General features: G+C 47.4%; 2 protein-coding genes across 14 annotated transcripts in view; both read left to right on the top strand.

Annotated features, from left to right (window-relative positions):
* gramd1bb (GRAM domain containing 1Bb) overlaps positions 1–9,643 on the top strand; it is a 49,885-nt gene extending 40,242 nt beyond the window's left edge. For 6 of the 13 annotated variants that reach the window (XM_035524991.1, XM_035524994.1, XM_035524989.1 and 3 more), the window contains 10 exons: positions 1,474–1,620; positions 1,850–1,968; positions 2,567–2,709; positions 3,512–3,615; positions 3,903–4,103; positions 4,273–4,363; positions 4,524–4,535; positions 5,372–5,479; positions 5,625–5,745; positions 5,914–9,643. In XM_035524991.1, coding sequence (XP_035380884.1) covers positions 1,474–1,620; positions 1,850–1,968; positions 2,567–2,709; positions 3,512–3,615; positions 3,903–4,103; positions 4,273–4,363; positions 4,524–4,535; positions 5,372–5,479; positions 5,625–5,745; positions 5,914–6,003 — 1,136 coding nt within the window. In that variant the 3' untranslated portion in view covers positions 6,004–9,643. Of the gene's footprint in view, positions 1–1,473; positions 1,621–1,849; positions 1,969–2,566; positions 2,710–3,511; positions 3,616–3,902; positions 4,104–4,272; positions 4,364–4,523; positions 4,536–5,346; positions 5,480–5,624; positions 5,746–5,913 lie in introns of those variants that run through there. The other 7 variants (XM_035524995.1, XM_035524990.1, XM_027026889.2 and 4 more) reach the window with 5 other exon arrangements.
* Positions 9,644–10,329: 686 nt separating this feature from the next.
* On the top strand, positions 10,330–19,740 carry LOC113587919 (dapper homolog 3). Its single transcript, XM_027026868.2, has 4 exons — positions 10,330–11,195; positions 14,896–15,016; positions 16,361–16,450; positions 16,801–19,740. The coding sequence occupies exons 1-4, from the start codon at positions 10,947–10,949 to the stop codon at positions 18,171–18,173; spliced, it is 1,833 nt and encodes a 610-aa protein (XP_026882669.2). The 5' UTR covers positions 10,330–10,946; the 3' UTR covers positions 18,174–19,740.
* Positions 19,741–20,556: the final 816 nt, after the last annotated feature.

Raw genomic sequence — 20,556 nt, 5'->3', positions numbered from 1 at the left:
GGCAACAAGTTATTTAACCCTAACTGATGCAGTGAGTAGCTTCTCATTTGTTGAACAACCATGTTGAAGAAACGTGGTTGTGGAAAAGATGTTAATCTGTTTCAGAAGGGTCAAATTATTGGCATGCATCAAGCAGAGAAACTAAAGAGATTGTTGAAACTACTAAAATCGGGTTAAGAGCTGTCCAACGCATTTTTAAAAAGTGGAAGGACAGTGGGAAAAGATCATCTTCGAGGAAGGAATGTGGTCAAAAAAAATCTTGAATGACGTGATCACGATCACTTAAATGTGTGGTAAAATCTAATTGTAGAAAAACAACAGTAGAACTCAGGGATATGTTTAATAGTGAAAGTAAGAGCATTTCTACATGCACAATGCAAAGGGAACTCAAGGGATTGAGACTAAACATCTTAAGAAAGCCACTTGTGAGGCTAACTGGCAAAAACGGCTTCAATTTGCTAGGGAGCATAAAGATTGGACTCTGGAGCAATGGAAGAAGGTCATGTGGTCTGATGAGTCCAGATTTACCCTGCTCCAGAGTGATGGGAGCATCAGGGTAAGAAGTGAGGCAGCTGAAGTGATGCACCCATCATGCCTGATGCCTACCGTACAAGCCTGTGGGGGCAGTGCTATGATCTGGGGTTGCTGCAGTTGGTAGGGTGTAGGTTCAGCAACGTTATGTGCCCAAAGAATGAGGTCAGCTGACTACCTGAATATACTGAACGACCAGGTTATTCCATCAATGGATTTTTTCTTCCCTGATGGCACGGGCATATTCCAAGATGACAATGCCAGGATTCATCGGGCTCAAATTGTGAAAGAGTTGTTCAGGGAGCATGAGACATCATTTTCACACAGACCTGAACCCCACTGAGAATCTTTGGGATGTGCTGGAGAAGACTTTGCACAGTGCTCCAAATCTCCCATCATCAATACAAGATCTTGGGGGGGGAAATTAATGCAACTCTGGACAGAAATAAATGTTGTGACATTGCAGAAGCTTGTGGAAATGATGCCACAGTGAATGCGTACCGTAATCAAAGCTAAAGGCGGTCCAATGAAATATTAGAGTATGTGACCAGGCAGTGGTGTGTGTGTGTGTGTGTGTGTGTGTGTGTGTGTGTGTGTGTGTGTGTGTGTGTGTGTGTGTGTGTGTGTGTGTGTGTGTGTGTGTGTGTGTGTGTGTGTGTGTGTGTGTGTGTATATATATATATACACACAAAGATTCCCACAAAAACTCACAGATACACAGATTTATACACACATACACGCACATGTACATGAACACAGATTAACATACAAAGCATACACACATATTTGCATGTGCAAAATACACACACAGAGTCCAGTTAACACACACATATGACCGCCTTTGCATCATAGTATTTAACAACTTTCCCTCTCTTTCCATGTTTGTGTGTGTGTGTGTGTGTGTGTGTGTGTGTGTGTGTGTGTGTGTGGGCTTTCTCTCAGAAGCAGAAGTACAGGCATTCCATGATGACCTAAATGGACGTCAGTACATTAACGAGGTGTATAAGTTCAGTGTGGATAAGATGTACGCGTTCCTCTTCACTGAATCCCAGTTCATGACAGACTTCATGGAGCAGAGGAGATTCTCAGGTCTAAAATTACATACACACACACACATACACACACATGCCTTACACACATTAAGCACAGAAACATACACAAAGCCACTCAAGAAGAATCTGATTGGCTAGAGGACTATAACCCACTATTCTCATTGGATACTCCATGATTATTGGGTTTTCTCAATAAAACTTTTGCTTACAAGCTTTTGTTTCTTTTTGCGTACCCCCCCCCCCCCCCCTCACACACACACACACAGATGTGGCTTTTCAGCCTTGGAAAAAGGAGGAGGCAGGCAACCAGACGCGGGAGATAGTGTACACCGTCTCCCTCTCTAACCCCCTCGCTCCCAAGACAGCTACTGTTAGCGAGACTCAGGTCAGCCTTACACACACACGTGCACTCACACACACATTAACACTGCAACTCAGACTAAAGCACTCACTGTACATGGATCTGTTATCAAAGGGGCCAGCTCAGACATTTCTGCATTAATTAATGCCTTAATTAGAAAGACAAATGTTGGCATTTGGGTTATTAAGTGGTTTGAAAATCAACAGAAAAATAAACTGATGACTCTTTATGAGGTAAAATTGATTAGGTATCCACATTGTATTAATTTGTATTTAGTTGTATGGAATTGGAATTGTATCTTTCATATATGTTGGCAGACAATGTGGAGTCACCCTTGAAGCAGTAGGTCCATAAACTACGAGTTTGTGATGATAGGATATGCCTGTCTCTGAGGATTCAGTCTCCCCTCTGTTCCTCCCTCTCTCCCTCTCTCAATGTCAGTTTCAGTTTTTGAATTTAAATGAATGACAGGAATGACAAAATCATATTGTATTGACAAATATTGCATAACCGGTACACAAACAGTAACCTGTACACAAACCCAGGTGAAAAACAGCTTCTACAGTTTATAGTGTTTACTGTACTGTATACTGTAATGTCTCTCTCTCTCTCCCTCCATTAGACTCTCTACAAGGCCAGCCAGGAGAGTGAATGTTACATCATCGACGCAGAAGTTGTCACGCACGATGTTCCATATCATGATTATTTCTACACTCTGAACCGCTACACACTCACCCGAGTGGCCAAGAACAAGTGCCGCCTCAGGTGCACAATGCTCTACCCCAACACCCAACATTAACCAAACACTAGCCCAATACCCACCACCCATAACTAGCCCAACACCCACCACCCACCATTCCCCGAACACTAGCCCAACACTAACACAACTATAGCCCAGCACCTACCGTCCAACACCCAACACTAGCCCAACACCCACCACCCAACACTAGCCCAAGAACCAACACTAACCCACCACCCAGCACTAACCCAACATTAGCCCAGCAACCAACACTAACCCAACACAAGTCCATCACCCAACATGGGCCCATAACCCAACACTAACCCAACACAAGCTCAATACCCAACACAAGCATAACAGGAGCCCAACACCCAACATTAGCACAATAGCCAACACTAGCCCTACACGAGCCCAAGAATCAACACAAAGCCACCACCCAGCACTAACCCAACACTAGCCCAGTGTTAACCCAACAGTAGCCCAACACCCAGCATTAGCCCAACAACCAACACTAACCCAACACGAGCCCATCACCCAACACTATCCCAACACTAACCCAATACAACCCCAATACCCAACACAAGCCAAACACGAGCCCTACACCCAACACTAGCCAAACACTAATTTTTCCTCAAAATGTCACCAGCTGTAACATTTAGACATGCTTACCAACTATATTAGCTGGCTGGGATGCACTAGATTAGAGTAGGAGCTCAGTTCTGCAGGAGGCCAGGTTCCCAGGGACAGGGCTGTGCCGGCATCCAGACCCTTGAAGAGGAGGGTCTGGGGAATTGCTGAGGTTTAAGGCGACTGCCTTCTTCCCATCAGGGTGTCCACGGAACTGCGCTACAGGAAGCAGCCGTGGGGGCTGGTGAAGGGCTTCATCGAGAAGAACTTCTGGAGCGGGCTGGAGGAGAACTTCCGGATCCTGGGTGAGTAGGGTTGGTTGGTTCATTTGTCACTTCACACATCCCCCACCCGCCGCCAGCAAATTTCGGAAGTCGGCGGGCAAAGTGAAACACAAAGTTCAGGTTGAAGACGCATTAGTGGTGTTTGGGCTTGTTGAAAAGGCAGCAACCCTCTTCAGCTCTGCTCACAAACTGAACAGCCGAGTGTGTGCACAGACAAATGAACCCAAGTCAGCAAATCTGCTCAGGAAATCGTCGTGTGTATCCTTGTACTGCTCTCTGCTGCTAAACCCTCCCCCTCACCCTTGCAGAGCTTGAACTGGCGAAAGCCGAGGACATCCTGCTAGAGACACACGGGTCGTCTCCCAAAGCCAAAGCACTTAAGAGCTCCACACTGAGGCGGAGGAAAAGGCCCCTCCCACACCTGCGCACTGCACATCTGGAAGAGAGCCTCAGGCCGGTAGCCACGCCCACCGACGAGGAAGTCATTCAGAGAATCAGACACGTGGCAGGTGAGCTGATACATACATGTGGATGCAAGCACACACACACACACACACACACACACCCGTATAATTATCCACTTATCCCAAGAGAAACCCTTCTTAGTAAATTATGAATAATCATATAATGACTGTAACACACTGTAATGGTGAGCTAACTGATGCTGTTTGCAAATAGGTTCCACCCAAACAAGACACGCCCCTGAGCATGCCCATGGGGGCGGAGCCTTCTGCAGCATGTCCAAACTGCTGCTCATTGTCAGTTTTGTGTAAGTATATGTCCACTTATTGCACACGTTTTCCCTCTCCCTCCACTCTCTGTCTGCTATCTCTTATTGTCTCTGTTGTCTTTTTATACTGAATCAGCTGAAACGGTTGTATCTTTCTTTGTGTGTGTGTTGTCGTTGGACCTCTGCTGTCTGCCCTTAGGATCTGCATCAGGTATATACCTCTACAAGCATGAGCTGTGGGCCTGGCCATTACACTGACAGCTGGCCTGCCTTTAGTGCCTTCCTACCCTTTGTTGCCTTTTGTAGTCTGCTTTCCTTAGGCCAGGACTGTGTGTGTGTGCGTGTGTGTGTGTGTGCGTGTGTGTGCGTGTGTGTGTGTGTGTGTACATGCGTGTGTGTGTGTGTGTGTGTGTGCGTGTGTGTGTGTGTGTGTACATGCGTGTGTGTGTGTGCGTGTGTGTGTGTGCGTGTGTGTGTGTGTGTGTGTGCGTGTGTGTGCGTGTGTGTGTGTGTGTACATGCGTGTGTGTGTGTGTGTGTGTGTGTGTGTGTGTGCGTGTGTGTGTGTGTGTGTACATGCGTGTGTGTGTACATGCGTGTGTGTGTGTGTGTGTGTGTGTGTGTGTGTGTGTGTGTGTGTGTGTGTGTGTACATGCGTGTGTGTGTGTGTACATGCGTGTGTGTGTGTACATGCGTGTGTGTGTGCGCGTGTGTGTGTGTGTGTGTGTGTGTGTGTGTGTGTACATGCGTGTGTGTGTGTGTGTGTGTGTGTGTGTGCGTGCGTGTGTGTGTGTGTGTGTGTGTGTACATGCGTGTGTGTGTGTGTGTGTGTGTGTGTGTGTGTGTGTGTGTGTGTGTGTGTGTGTGTACATGCGTGTGTGTGTACATGCGTGTGTGTGTGTGCGTGTGTGTGTGTGTGTGTGTGTGTACATGCGTGTGTGTGTGTGTACATGCGTGTGTGTGTGCGCGTGTGTGTGTGTGTGTGTGTGTGTGTGTACATGCGTGTGTGTGTGTGTGTGTGAGAGTGTCTGTTTGTGTGTTTCTCTAGTTTGGTGTTGCTGGTTTTCCTGAACATGATGCTCTTCTATAAGCTGTGGATGCTGGAGTACTCTGCTCAGACCCTGAGGACCTGGCAGGGCTTACGTCTGGATGATAGGTATGACACACACACAGTTAGCATGCAATGTGTCTAGAGCGATGTCACACACACATGTGCAAGCACATACACATAACACACAAACACATATTTACAGCTCACACTAATCTGGCAATGTCTGTGTGTGTGTGTGTGTGTGCTGTAGTAGATTACCGAAGACGCAGGTTGAATGGGCTCAGCTTTTAGAGTCTCAACAGCGGGTTCATGAAGCTGAGCTGCAGAAATGGAGAGAGATCATTAAATCAGCAGTGCTGCTGCTGGACCAGGTACACACACACACACACACACACACACACACACACACACACACACACACACAAATAAAAAAAGAATACCTTTTCTTCATATAGCAATGTTCATAAATTGTTCACTGACATTATTACCTATATTGTGTGTGTGTGTGTGTATTTGTGTGTGTGTGTGCGTGTGCTTAGATGAAGAACTCCTTGCTGAGTCTGCAGAGGGGAGTTGGCTTAAAAGACTATGGCGCAGACTCGGGGGAAAAACGGACTCGCTACCACTGACAGTTTCCCTCCAGGCCACCAGGGCGTACTGTGCAATTTAGAGCCATGTATGAATGAGTGTTTGTCTGTCAAAGTTGCATACCTGACCAACAGAGGCAAGAAACGCAGGCCCCATCTGGACATGCATAAGATGCATTCCTACCAATCGGAGGATGGGGAGGAACGAGAGCAGAGAGGGGCACCATTCGCTGCCAAGCCTGTCAGTCACAGCAGACATCCCGCCCCCCCACATCAGCACTCACTGAGGCTCCACCTACTGTCTACTTTCTTCTTCCCCTCTTTTTCTCTGCCTTTTGATTTTTTTTCTGAAGACACAATGCCATTAGTGAAGAAAGCCTTGGAACAGGGAGAGGGAGTATGAGTTGAAACGAGGGGCATTTTTTCTTATGTCGTTTCTTCCGAACCCTCCTGTTGCTGAGGCAAAGTGGTTCGAACCCCTTTCGTTTGAGTAAAGGTGTCGTTTTAGTCTCTGTGGACCTTGGACTTCCTGGCTTGTTATATGACTGCAGGGCTGCAGTGGCCTGTTTCCTGTTCCATTTCCTTTGACCAGGATGTGAAACCCCTGCACTATTCATTAAATACCTCTAGGGAGTTGTTGGGCTTGTAGGTTTTAGAGGTTAGATTTTAAAAAGGCCTGTGGCCTGCAAATCCTACACGGCGATTTAAAGCATTAGTGTAGCCGTGTGTCCAGACGTGCAAGGGCGCATAATCATGCTGTAATCCCGTTGTAGTCCAGAGCCGAACTAGGATTCGATTTCAGGTGTCCTTGAGATGAGGCACTTCCGTCTGTCGGCTGTGCTCGCATGCAGGGGCAGGCGGGGAGAGAACCACCCACGTATGAGGCGGCCACGGCGTGGAGACGGCTGGCTACGGCGTAGGGTCCGAGACTGGCATTCGGCGCGGTGGAATCAAAGAGATTGGCAAGCGCCCGACCGCGGTCACACATTCCGGAAGCCATGCGTCCCGGAAGCCATTTGACGTACGGAATGGTGCATTTCGAGCCCATCGTTCCAATATGACCGAGCTGAACATTACGCAGCCAGTCCTGCTAACCAGCCCCAGTGGTTTATGAAGTCAATAACCCAACATATTAATAGCAGAGCAGTGAAATATGTATGACCCATATCCAGAAAGTAAATTTATGGTAAAAATAATGAACACTGCAGTCAGGCCACCTAGGAGTCGTCTGGGGTTCTTTGTTTGTTTTTTTGTTTTTGTGTTTTTATTTTTATAGTGCTTGTTTACTAAATTGTGATCAAACGTCCTGAAAAGGTTTGGACTGTATATAAATAGATATTTTAAAGTCACACACACACACACACACACACACCTACACACACATACATATATATATATAGTATATGTGTGTGTGTGTGTGTGTAGGAGATATTTTTCTTTGCTCTAGAGTGGATAATGTAACCAGCATATGTCTGTGACATGTGCATTATGTGTATAAGAGAGAGTATATAGGTAAAATCTGTTCTGTTTTCATGTAGTACTGAGGGCTTTTCTCTAAAGTATGAGGTTTCAAACCATTCCACTCACTGTTTTGGGGATTTTCAATGTCAGACATATGAAGCCAAACTGCCTTAGTCTCGCAGTTCTGTCTGTCAGTCCATACGCCCCACCCCACCCCTTTACAGTCCACCCTGGCTTGGGCGAACTGCAAACACCCAGATCCACCATCTTGGCTCAAGTAGGGCTACGGCTCTCCATACAGCGCGCGCAGTCGCATGTCATCTGCGTTGTTCAATATGGCCGTCTTGCCGTCTGCTATGTGCACTCCACTCCCAGCTCCTCTGCTCGATTAGGGCTGTGTGCGCTCCAGCACTCCACCCCGTGCTGCGTTTGCTTCGTGATACTTTGGCTCGAGTCGGCTAAGAGATCTTGCACAGCGGAGTGGGAGGGGAAGACTTCTGCGATTAGTAAACGCAAAGGGCACTGAACCAAATATAGTATTGCCAGGAATCGGTTCGATGTTTGAGTGCAGAAGGTGTAAAATGGAGAAACCAAGCACTTTATCCGCACTGCTGTCTGAGAGAGAGACTTATATGACAAAGTGTGTTGTTTATAGTATGTTACTGAGCAAAGTGTTCTGTGTGTATTTGGTGTCACAAGACAGTTATCTCAAGAACAGACAGTTATCTCAAGAACAGATTTTTATCTTTATTTTTTTTTAGAGACTAAATTGATTCAGTTCAGTCCGGTGCTTTTGAGAAACAGTTCAGTGCTCGATTTCAGAACCAGGTCAGCGGTGCAGTGCTCAAGCAAGTAGGCTTTGATTGGGGGGTTTGGGGGGGGGGGTGTTTGTTTGTTTGTTTGTTTGTTTGTTTGTTTCATGGATCAAATGTATTTGTGCAAATTGCTGAAATTTCTGGAATGTTACTACAATAGTGTGCTTTGTGTTGACCTAATTTAATGAATTGGGGGGGGGGTTTGTTGTTGGGTTTTTGTTTTTTTTTCCACGAGTTTGAGGTGTTTCTACTTAGTTGTTTACTCAGGTAGAGATTCAATCCGTCTGCAAGGTACTGATGGCCCCGCAAGTCTTATTGGACAGTGTCCCTGAGGGCACCGAGTCATCTATCCTTCTCTGCTACATGTGCGGAGTTTCAGTAGGTTACAAACACTTTACGGACACATTTACGGAAGGTTGTGGATGTTAGTCATGGCAAATGAAATATTTTCCTCATTCAAGTTTGGTATATTATTCCTTGATGTGGGTCCGTGTCTCAACCTGAGATTTTCTGAAGAGAACTGTGATAGCTCTTTAGGGACTGTCCATCATCTTAAACAGATATAAAGAGAATGAGATTTTGTCAGCCTCGGTCAGACATGACATGTGCTGGTAGTGTTACTGTTCTGCTTTCACAGGAAAACACAGTTCTTGACCACATTGCTTTCTGACGTCGGCCTGTTCGAATGTCTGTTAGTGAAAAATGAGCACTTCTGCTCTGCTCACATGCTGGACCAAAGGGTGGTTCCAAACCGAACCGCCGGAACGAGTCGGTGAACGGCGCAGAATTAAGTGTGAGGCGAAGTTGGCGCCGCGGGAAGCGTCGAGACCACAGCGAAAAGCATTGTGTGGACAAGGCGATCGTCATAGACAAGTACTTTACTGAAGTAGGAATATAGTGTCCATGGTAACTCACAATCTCTTGATTTAACTGTCTCAGCAGTACTGTGCTTTAGTGGTGTGAGTGAAAGTTTGTTGATATGGCAACCACATCCGTTCATTCAGTGAGCTCAAGTAACACTCATATGTTTTTTTGTTTATTTTGTTTTTATTTACAATGTTCTGGCTCACTCTGCCGAGGTGTAAACTTCATTAGCATCCTGTGATTTAACCCCGTGTAGCAAAAAGTGCAGCAGAGAATCTTAATGTATATTTCATTCTTTTATTTTTTAATTTATTTTAGCGCTGTTTAGATCTATATAACAGAAGGATAGATTTATATATAATATATGAGTACATATGCACTGTATGTAAATGTAGTGTGTATGTGCAGTGTACAACACTGACGCGGGGACAGAGTCTACGCTGTGCGTAGATCTCCAGGCAGTCGACTACTTTACCTGATAGAGACCGAGTGGCTTTCTGACGTATGAATTAAGGAGGCTGAATAAAAAAACTGGAAAAACACCGCTGCTCCGGGTCCTTTAAGACTTCTGTCCGTTCGTCTGTGCACTTGTTTTTTTTTTACTGTAACATGCATATGGAACACACTGGCATTTCATATGGCATTCAGACGCCTTCTAATCATCTGTACGGAAAAGATGTGAACGTTCCAAATTAGCTGTCGCGAGGGCTCGCGTTATCGCTTCCTTGTTGAGTTTGGAATGGGGAATAGCTTTGTGCAAGACCATGTGTTGCCAGTAGATGGAGACATCCATTATGCGGTGCTACAAAGATAGTTATAATCTAGTTATAATTCATAATAATAATAATAATATTTTATATTAAAACGTACGTTTCTTACATGTTTAGTGCTTTTGTTGGAGTAAGTAGGCCTAGCTCAGGACTATCCTGTGGTGAAGCCCCAAGGTTCATATTGTATTCCTCTGACAATTAGCCTTTCTGACTTCTGAATCAGCAATACATATAGTTTTAGTCAAATTTAACACTGAATTATAACTTTACTAGTTATATTGCTGTAACAAATAGGCTACCATTCCCATAAAAGAACAGGACAATTTACCATCATTGAATTAACTTCTAAGTACATATAACTACAGTACAGCCGGGAAAACCTACTTGTATCTTATAGGCAAAGCTGTATCTGTAACTATCTGTAAACCTGACAGCTCACTGTAGAATTCTGTAAGGCTTTAGAGATGACTATGCAAGATTCTCTTGCTCAAACAACCCAGAATAACCCTTTCTCTGTTAAGTCACTGCTTAGACCGAAGTCATTTTTCCCATCAAACTGTCGCGGATTATTCAATAATTCAAGCCGTGGCCAATTAATAACCTGCGAGCCTTCGTTCGCTCGCATAGCTGACGTTTAAGACGGTGCGGACGTTAACGAAACGCACCGCGAGGGATGCTCTTCATGCAAAATCCAGTGTTGGATAAAAGCCTATAGGAATCGTCGTGGGTGGGTCGCGTTGCATATTAACAACCCCAGAGTTTGCATCCAACACTGGGTGAGACAGGAGGAACATTTTAACGCACCGTCGACAGGGAGCGTCTATTTGGGTGCAAAGCGGGATGAGAGCGAAGCGTGCAGAGGGGCTCGGGCGCCCATGCGTGTTACGCTGCAGCGTGAGAATCGGCACTTCGCGAGAGGAATACAAATAAATAAACCGAACGGGAATACGACACTCGTTTTGTGGAATGATTATTCTCGCGCTTCTCTGAAGTAGGGAAAGGGGTCTGGGTGTATGTTAATGAGACAGCAAGATTTATAGCTTTTGTTCAGTGGAAACGGCTTCGGGGATTCCTCATGCACCGCGGAATTTCACTCCAGATGACGAGCGAGCGAAGCCGGAATAAGGAGCGCCTGGAGGCCAGTCTGACCTGGCTGTGTGAGCTGGAGCTACTCAAACAGAGACAGGAGAGTCTCGTCCTGGGTGCCTTGTCCCTTGGGGACACGGTTCCGGGATGCCCAGCATGGGGCGACCTTCAGCCGGCCCGCTCCGCCGAATCGGGTCCCAGCAGAGAGCAGGAGGACTTGACTTTGAGACGGCAGCTGGTGAGTATCAACATCTGCAATCTGCATCATGCACGGTGTCATCGGAAATGTTTCGGCCCGCTTTGAGGCTCTGTTAATGACGAAAAGATCATTAATTTGACGGGCGCGTAATTAAACTGCATCGTGCGTAAATATAGTGCCAGTGAAAGTCAGAGACAACGACCGCATTTTGTACAGGAGACGTTGTGTAGCTACAGGGATTAGGAATTCCGTTAATGCTCGTGCTATAGTTTCGTAGTTTGTCTTTATTTTTAGACTCCAGCGTAATAAGCATTTGAAAGCGTGACTGCTTGAACTGGGTGTTTTGTAAAGTGCGTGGTCCCTTTATATGTTAGATAAAGTTATCTTGTAAGATTCATCCCCTCCCCTTTGTAGTGTGAGTGGCCCCGTGTGACAGATGTGATTGATGTCCTGTTAAGATGGGGGTGGAACACGGCTGGTTTGAGGCTTTCCCGTTTAATGATCCATTGTTCCTTCCTCTCCAACTATATGCCCTTTGGGTTTAGGCGTATCCCTAAACGTTCAGTAGACAGACATCATAAATACGAATTGGTCCTAAGTAACTGTGTTTCCCGCCTTTTAGACTATTATTTGGACGCAACATCTGTAATTCATTTTAACTACACAACAACTGTAGGCTAACATTTCTTTGGCCCAAGAACAAAAGAGCTTCTTTTTAAAATGAAACTAAAATGTAACCTTTACTACACAAAAGTATAAAGCCAAAAGGCTGTTGACAATATATCATTGCTTTTATTTAGAATATGCCAACAGATAAACCCAGCACACTTCTGCAGGTAGTTTGTCCTTCAGTAACCCCTCGCGTGTGCATCGTGACCCACAGTTTTCAATAAAGGTCCCGTCAAATCGCGGTGAGCGAAATCAAATAAACAGTCCCTGGTTCCCCTGAGTTCCCCCCATCAAACAAAAGGCGCGCGTGGAGTGGAATACTAATCAGCTATAGAGCGCGTGGGGAAGCCGAGCTTTGAACCCGACCCGAGCTCGAGCCGCATAAACCAAATGAGCTGTCCCCGGCCCGCGGGGAGGAGGCCCAGTCTTGCTCCGCTCCGATGGACACCGGATATATCTGGAATGCTGATGAGAAGAGCTGTCCTCACCCTGCCAAACCCAGAGCACTAACAGAGCGTGCGTTTCACCAAGTCATTCTGTAGCACCCTAAAGCTTGGAAAGACCACAAGCTTGTTCCGTCTCGTGAGTTTTGTTGATGTGTGCATCTCTGTGCTCCGTATCACGGCTTGTGGCTGTCAGCAGACTGATTTTCATCGGGACCGTTAATTAACGGCCCACACTAAGACAGTGCAGTCAGTCACGGTCTAAGAAATAAACCCTCAGGTAAAGGAGAATTTTTCAGTTAACGTAAAGTGCTGCAGCACCTACAAACCTGACGCCCTCGTGCATTCACAAAACCTGCGCTTAATTGGCTCATTACTGCTATGATATATCCTCTTACCCCCTATCCAGCGGCGTGATGTCGGACGCGAGCGATAACTCGGATATCCAGGCTAAGTGTGTGTGTGTGTGTGTGTGTGTGTGTGTGTGAGAGAGAGAGAGAGAGAGAGGATAAAACAGGTAAAATATTTACATTTGGTTACTGAGATTAAGATTAGGGTTAGGGTTAGGTGTGGCCATAACATATTACATAGGTATTTACAAGTCATTTGAATCACCCACAAAGGTAGTAGCACAAGGCTGTGGGGGGAACCTAAATATCCAAATCATTTTTGGATTAATATTGGTTCCATGCTGTTTAGCGCGTTAGCTCTTTCCTTACACATAATAATGTAGGAATGAAAGCACAAGCGTACAGCTTGGCCTTCCCTTAAGTTCTGGGTAGCTGTATGATACTGAGTGGGTAATGTGTGTGGGGAGTGACTGAACCATCTGGGGTGTCTGTGCACCTAAGCAAAAGCATCTGAAGATTAATTATGGCTTAGAAGTAAAGGTCTCCAGGAAACAAAGGGCAGCGTGTGGCCCTCTGCTCCCTACGGACTCGGAGCTCAGCGTTCAGTCACAGACTCCACGGAACACACTGAGCTAACGAGCAGGTGCAGGTCCTCGTCCGAAACTGGGACAGATGGTGGCGTCAGGGCGTTTATGCGCTGCAGAGTGAACTTTTAAATGCTCAGTGTTTGTTGATATCCCCCTTGATTTTCTTCTCCCCCACCTCTCTCCTTCTCTCTCTCGCTCTCTCTTTCTCTCTCTCTTTTGCTGTCTCTCACTCTCTCTTCCTCTGTCTTTCTCAATGCTCTGCCATCACTTAACCGGGTTGCCATGGTGGCCTGCTGGTCTAAACGTTTTTTAAATTCATTTTTGCTTTGATCGTCATTAATTTTTCAATGCCTGACTTCAGGTTTCCAGCATCTTACCAAGTATGACATCACTCAGGAGAGAGGCACAAAGATTTGCTATGGATGGCCTGGATTCTTATGACAAAATGACTCATTCTGCATGGGGAAGTGAAGGACTGTGGGTGTTATTGACAGTTTGGGTCCACTTCAGTCTGGGAACAAAGGCAGCTCCAAACCTCTGTATACTGTTCTGTCATTTCGAAGGGAATAACCTGTGGCCTTCACCACCCACGGTCTAGCACGCTCTCTCTGGAGCTTTAAACATTCCTTTTGTGGGGACGGATAAAGTCAGGCCCTTAAAACCGAGGGCAGCTGAAACTCTTTGGCTTGAGCTCCACGTCTCGAATTCTGCCTCCGAAAAAATCGGACAAATCAGCTCATAAAGGGAATGAGGGGCCAGTGGAGGGATTTTTCAAACCCTCCCGGCGTCGCTCAGCACAAACATGCAGTAAGATAACACAGTGACCAAGAACTACCCAGACTGATACCGGCACGTGGATTAGAGGGTTCGGATCAGTGTCAGTGTATATCTTTGGTTAGAAGGTCTCTGCTGAAGCCTGTTTGCAGACAGTTGTGTTTAGGAATATGCACCAAAATAGCACCAGCAGGCACACACAAGTTAAGTGGCTCATTGGTCAAGTGTGTGTGTGTGTGTGTGTGTGTGTGTGTGTGTGTTGCGCCTGCTTGTGCACACATTTCTGCAGTTCCCTTAAGAGCATGCCTGCTTGCCTTATATGACTGATGTTTCACTGGTGCCTGTTGGCCACAAGCTTACATAACAGAGTTTGGTAGCGTGCATAAAGACGGATATCAACAGTCATACCAGGCTTCCGTGCCAACGTCGTCTCTGCGTCCTTCTGTCCTCTTTGTATTCGTGCGTTTGTCTGTGTCTGTACCCCTCACCTCCACCTCCACCCACCCACCAACCGCCACTGCGTTTTAATTAGGGTGGCAGAAGCACTGCGCGGTGGAAGGTTGCCCGTGATTCACTGTCTTCACAGTTCTTGGCTTTTTTACTCCTTCCAGAATGATTGAATTCAGTGTCCTGCTCCTTCCCAGCGAAATGGTTCCGGGTAATCAGTTTCGTACTTGCACCTGCATGGGACAGGCTGTCAGATGGGTACGGGCTGTTCCAGGTGCGCTCGATGCTGCATCTCGCGCTCCTTGCAGTGTGACGCTCCTCACAGATGTTAGGCTGTCTGGAGCGTCTTTGTCGGATGGTTCAGGCAGCTGAGGTCATGCCAAAAGCGTGACCTTCGCCCCTTCGCTTGGCGGTTGGCCGTGGGCCGCTGGGCAGCTCTAAACTACTCTTATGATGGTGCGTTCCACAGAACCACCTCCAGGGTGCCCCCAATGGGCTGATGGTGGTACTGCAGCAGCAGCTCGGTGAGCTGAGGGCAGATGCATGTGACCACGGTGCTGATGAAGACCTGGACAGTCCCTCCAGCTCAGGTACTCTCTCTAGAGGCCAAAACGTGCCTATGCATTTAATTTTACACAAGTGGCTTGTCGTGATGGTAAGATGAATAGATCAGCTGAGAAGTAATTATATTCTTTGTTTGATGCTACTTTTAACATGCTTTATCACATTAATAAGGTTAATGCTCTGATATGCTTGTCTTTAATCATTTCTTCCAAACTGCCTCTTGTATAATTGTGTGAATAGCTTTATTCAGTGTTTTCTGATGCCTGTTTCTGGGGTATAATTAGAAACTCTCTCTAGATAGCACAAAAGCTAATGGTTTTTACACTTTATGCTGAACTCTTTACAGGATGTCTGGAACAACTGCAGAATCAGCTCTTGACTTCTCTTAGTTATGGTTTATATAATTATGTATTAATGTGTGTGTGTGTATTTGTGGATGGGTGCGTGGGTGAATGTGTGTGTGTGTGTGTGTGTGTGTGTGTGTGTGTGTGTGTATTTGTGGATGGGTGCGTGTGTGTGTGTGTGTGTGTGTTTGTGGATGGGTGTGTGTGCGTGTGTGTGTGTGTATTTGTGGATGGGTGCGTGGGTGAATGTGTGTGTGCGTGTGTGTGTGTGTGTGTGTGTGTATTTGTGGATGGGTGCGTGGGTGAGTGTGTGTGTGTGTGTGTGTGTGTGTGGATGGGTGCGTGGGTGAGTGTGTGTGTGTGTGTGAGTGTGTGTGTGTGTGGATGGGTGCGTGGGTGAATGTGTGTGTGTGTGTGTGTGTGTGTGTGTGGATGGGTGCGTGTGTGTGTGTGTGGATGGGTGCGTGTGTGTGTGTGTGTGGATGGGTGCGGGGGTGAATGTGTGTGAGTGTGTGTGTGTGTGTGTGTGTGTGTGTGTGTGTGTGTGTGTGTGTGGATGGGTGCGTGGGTGAATGTGTGTGTGTGTGTGTGTGAGTGTGTGTGTGTGTGTGTGTGTGTGTGTGTGGATGGGTGCGTGGGTGAATGTGTGTGTGTGTGAGTGTGTGTGTGTGTGTGTGTGTGTGGATGGGTGTGTGTGTGTGTGTGGATGGGGGTGTGTGTGTGTGTGTATGTGTGTGTGGATGGGTGTGTGTGTGTGTGTGTGTGGATGGGTGCGTGGGTGAATGTGTGTGAGTGTGTGTGTGTGTGTGTGTGTGTGTGTGGATGGGTGCGTGGGTGAATGTGTGTGTGTGTGTGTGTGAGTGTGTGTGTGTGTGTGTGTGTGTGGATGGGTGCGTGGGTGAATGTGTGTGTGTGTGTGAGTATGTGTGTGTGTGTGTGTGTGTGTGTGTGTGTGTGTGTGTGTGTGTGTGGATGGGTGCGTGGGTGAATATGTGTGTGTGTGTGAGTGTGTGTGTGTGTGTCTAGGTTTTTATGAGCAGAGTGAAATTCAGTCCCCCCCAAGGCGATCAAGCTCTTGCAGTCTCCTCCCCAGCAGTCACAGGCCCAGCTGCGTGGGTCAGTGCGTCACCAGATGCCCTTTATACACACACACACGCTCTTCTCTCTGGATATCAGTGCTAACTCCATGCCTGAGACTGAAATGATCTCAAAGTATTTGATGGTAGAAAAAATGCAGCCTTTAATTGTTATTATTATTTATTTCTTTGATAATGTTGATATTGTTTTTAGAAATGCTCCTTCAGTGTTACAGGAACATTGAGTGTGTGTTGGTACATCGAAATGTAGTAATTCATGGTAAGATGTATCAGACATGATCATGTCTTTTGTGAGGTGTATGATGTTATTAGTGTATTAGTGTATGAGATGATGAGTGTATTCGTGCTGACGTTTCCCGCACTCCTCAGATGCCTACATGTTGGACTGGGAGGCACAGAGGGAATCCCCTCCACGTGCTGCCTTGCCCCGTTCCTTTTCTGCCCCCTACCCGCCTCTAGAGGGCATCGCAGAGGGAACCGAGGAGGAAGACGATGATGAAGATGGAGTGGTGAATGGAGAACCTATAAACGGGCCTGAAACGGGCCCCGCGGATGAGGGCGTCTCTGTGGAGGCCGAGGTGGGCTCTGCGGCGGAGGCGGATGAGGGCCCCACAGCGGAGGACATTCAGCAGGCGTTGCGGGTGGAGGCCTACATCCTGGGGCTCCTGCAGCGCTGCTCCATCGGTGCCCCTGCCAGCTCCTCAGCAGGGCTCACTACATCCAACCACTGGCCAGAACTCCACCCGTATCCATCCATCACGCCCAGCTATTGCAACCCCCCACCCAACCACTCAGAGTGGCAGGAGTGGAGCGCTCTCGGTGAGGAGGAGGATGGCGGAGAGGACTCTCAAGGGGGGTACTACATGTCCCACCTGGAAGCCCAGGCTGAGCCCTCCTCCCTGGGATGTGAAGATGCAGAGTCCTCCCTGGAGATGGAGCCGTATGGAGCCATGGAGCCCCGTAGCAGCAGTCAGGTTGACTCACTTCAGCACCAAAGGGGCTACCTCGAGCACCGCCCTGCAGCCTTGGACTCTCGGGGTTCCCATTACATCCGTACCTGTGTGTCTCCACCTTTAACCCCTGAAGAATCTGTCGAAGAGGAGTGGGCACCTCGGTCGCTGGAGCAGGAGCCGCCACGGCCTTTACCCAGAATGCATCAGGAGGAATGGTGGACGTCGGCCAGGGAGATGCACCCCAAGACAGCCAGTCGATCCCAATCCGAAGGTAGCTTCCCACCCCGAGGGTGGAGCGTCCAATCAGAACACAGATACCATACCGTGGGGCGGGGTACAGGTGGAGACCGTGCTGATGAAGATTATCTGTCCAAGCGGCGTCTCTGGAGCTCCTCGGCTGACCTTAGTCAAGAGGAGGAGGAGCCAGCGCTCAGAGGGGAGGAGCACTTGCACGCACACATACGCCCACCCTGTCACACCTTCCCACATGCCTACACTCAGTACTCGGATCAGGCCCAGCGCCAGGGAGCGGGGCTGAGCGGCAGAGTGGCCCAGGCTGACGGCTCCGACTCCAGCCTAAGCGAGACGTGCTCCCCGGGTTCCAGCTCCGTGTCCAGCGACTCAGACGAGAGCGGCGGCCTCGTGTGGCCCCAGCGGCTGCCCCCACGCTTGCCCCCCTCCTCCCAGAGCACCCCCGGGGCCGTGGTGAAGGTCAAAGCCTCACATGCGCTTAAGAGGAAGATCTTGCGTTTCCGCTCTAGCTCGCTCAAGGTCATGACTACTGTCTGATCCTAGTCTGATTTCAGTCTCCCAGCCGCGACTCGTGCTGCGAGGTGAGCTCTCAGCTGGACAGACCGTGACACTACAAAACCCCTCCGTCCGAACCTGGGTGCGATGTCTGTATGATATGTGGAGAGAGTGACACCTCTGCTTCAGTTTAGCCAGCTCCATTAAGCTGGAGCATCGCTGACACATACACACTCTTGTTTCTCTGCGTGAGAAAGACGAAGCACTGTCCTCATCCGGACTGTTCTCTTTTGGCTGTTCTCATCTGGACTGTTCTCACCTGCCCTATTCTCATCAGAAACTGTTCTCTTTTGACTGCCCTCATCCAGACTGGTTTTTTTTGGCTGTTCTCATCTGGACTGTTCTCACCTGCCCTATTCTCATCGGAAACTGTTCTCTTTTGATTGTCCTCATCCGGACTGTTCTCTTTTGGCTGTTCTCATCTGGACTGTTCCCTCTGGGCACCCATACCTCAGACTCAAAAGATGCCACTGACTGAGATGCCGTCATGCTGCTGAATCTAATGTTGATGTCATATCCTGTCCTGGGATACAGACATAGACATTCCACTGCACCTTATCAACCTTTTCCTCGTGATGTTATTCACCTGCAGTCCCTCCTTGATGCGCTGGCGAATATGACTCTCTACTACACCTACAGAACACAAATGCCAAATTCATTCTTTCAGTGCTGAATTTACTTTTAAATGATTCATTTAAGATAAGATAAACACTGCAAACGCTTATTGAAGGTTGCATAATAAAATACAGAGATATGAATTATTTGATCATGAATGTCCTTTAAACCCAGGTTTTTAATGCCGCTGTCACCAATGATTCAACCAGTTTCAAACGGCATGTCTGTTGTGCGCTTCAGCAGATATTTAAGCACTCTGTTTAATCCCCTGTTAGTTGTTTTGTTATGCACTCTTCAGCTGTATACTGGATATTGACATAGAGAATCCTAAGTACCGAGCAGTGTTGTTTTTATTATTTAGTTTACAGTGTAATTACCATGTGCTGGTCAGACATATGCAGTGTACCTTATAAGGACATGGTCTGAACGGTGCACCAGATGTTGGCTAGGCTTGTGTCAGAATTCCCAGTGAAACCTCTCTTGGCAGATGGATCCAGCTTGCTCTGCGTGCCGGTGAAGTGAATATTTGTGCACTGCACAGACTTCCCGGGTTTGACGTAAGCCTAGCCATCCTCGAACGCACCTGTGGAATTGCTGGTGTGGATTCTCCGAGCGCTTGTAAGACCACTTAACCTGGAGCGGGGATTTCAGATGTGTCTGTCTTGCTATAGCACTGCCAGCCTCTATATGGGGGTTTAGTCATGCCTTCCGCTGTAGAAATCTGTACATAAATCATCCTCCGGCCTGCCATTGCTGTGAATGCCTTGTAGTTGTAGTGTACACTTACTGTACATACTGAAGTACGGAACTGCCTGCATTTGTTATGTGAGCTTTGGTCTTTGTCAGGTAGCGTTTTAGAGGTGTCTTTTCTAGTGTTTGGAAAACCTTTTTTGTTCCTTGGAACTGCATGTTGATAATAAACTTTATTTATTAATATACTTGTTTTTGTTTTTTGTATGATTGGCATATAAACTGTAAAAGATTTTATGAAATATTTTTGCTAGTTCTTCTATCTCTCACGGGCGCACTTCACTGGTCTGCACGCGCCCTCCCCTGTCTTTCCGGCTCTCTTCTCCTCTGCCATCATGGTCCCCGCACCATCCGCCATGTCAGGTGGATTTGTTTTTGTTTTGGTTTTGCTTCTGCCTCTGCTCTGGTTTGTGCTCTATATTCTCCTCCTTTCCCGGTCCTCACCTGTGTTGTTATGCCATCGTTAGTCTGTGTATTTATAGCACCTGTGCTCCAGTCTGTCTTGGCCAAGTCTCTCGTGTTCCTCATCCCTGTGGTTTTCTACCAATAAATCTCTGTTGCTGCAAATGTTTGCATCCTGCCTGTTGCTCACAACGTGATAGTGTGGATGCGGCTGAGTGACTCGTGAGTCAAACCGATCAGACATAGGCTGTGTGAGATTGGTGGAGACTTCTGGGAGACCGTCATCATCAACTCTCTGATTTTGGCATAACCAGGAACAGTAAACCCATCTCTTTCTCTTTCTCTATTTCTCTCCCACCCACCACCCCTTTCTCTCTCTCTCTCTCTCTTTCTCCTTCCCTCCTTCCTTTGAGAACCACTGTTCCTGGACACTTCCCCGGGGGCTTTTTGTTTTAGTGATGCATTTCTATGTTTGTGGGCCTCTGTCCAGTAAGGGGTTATGTAAGCGAGAGGGGGTTATTTAAGAGAGAGGGGGTTATGTAAGCGAGAGGGAGTTGTGTAAGGGAGAGAGGTTTATTTTCCAGCTGTCCAGGCTTCT

The sequence above is a fragment of the Electrophorus electricus genome, chromosome 4, assembly GCF_013358815.1.
Source record: "Electrophorus electricus isolate fEleEle1 chromosome 4, fEleEle1.pri, whole genome shotgun sequence".
NCBI lineage: Eukaryota > Metazoa > Chordata > Actinopteri > Gymnotiformes > Gymnotidae > Electrophorus > Electrophorus electricus.
Note: the sequence above shows the minus strand (reverse complement) of the source record. Positions and strands in the feature narration are given on the sequence as shown.

Bases quoted from the DNA above. Each gene is read 5' to 3' on its own strand.
- LOC113587919 (XM_027026868.2), top strand. From the start codon at position 10,947: ATGCACCGCGGAATTTCACTCCAGATGACGAGCGAGCGAAGCCGGAAT. The intron at 15,017-16,360 runs GTACTCTCTCTA...GTGTGTGTCTAG, and splicing joins GGACAGTCCCTCCAGCTCAG to GTTTTTATGAGCAGAGTGAA. The intron at 16,451-16,800 runs GTCAGTGCGTCA...CGCACTCCTCAG, and splicing joins TCACAGGCCCAGCTGCGTGG to ATGCCTACATGTTGGACTGG.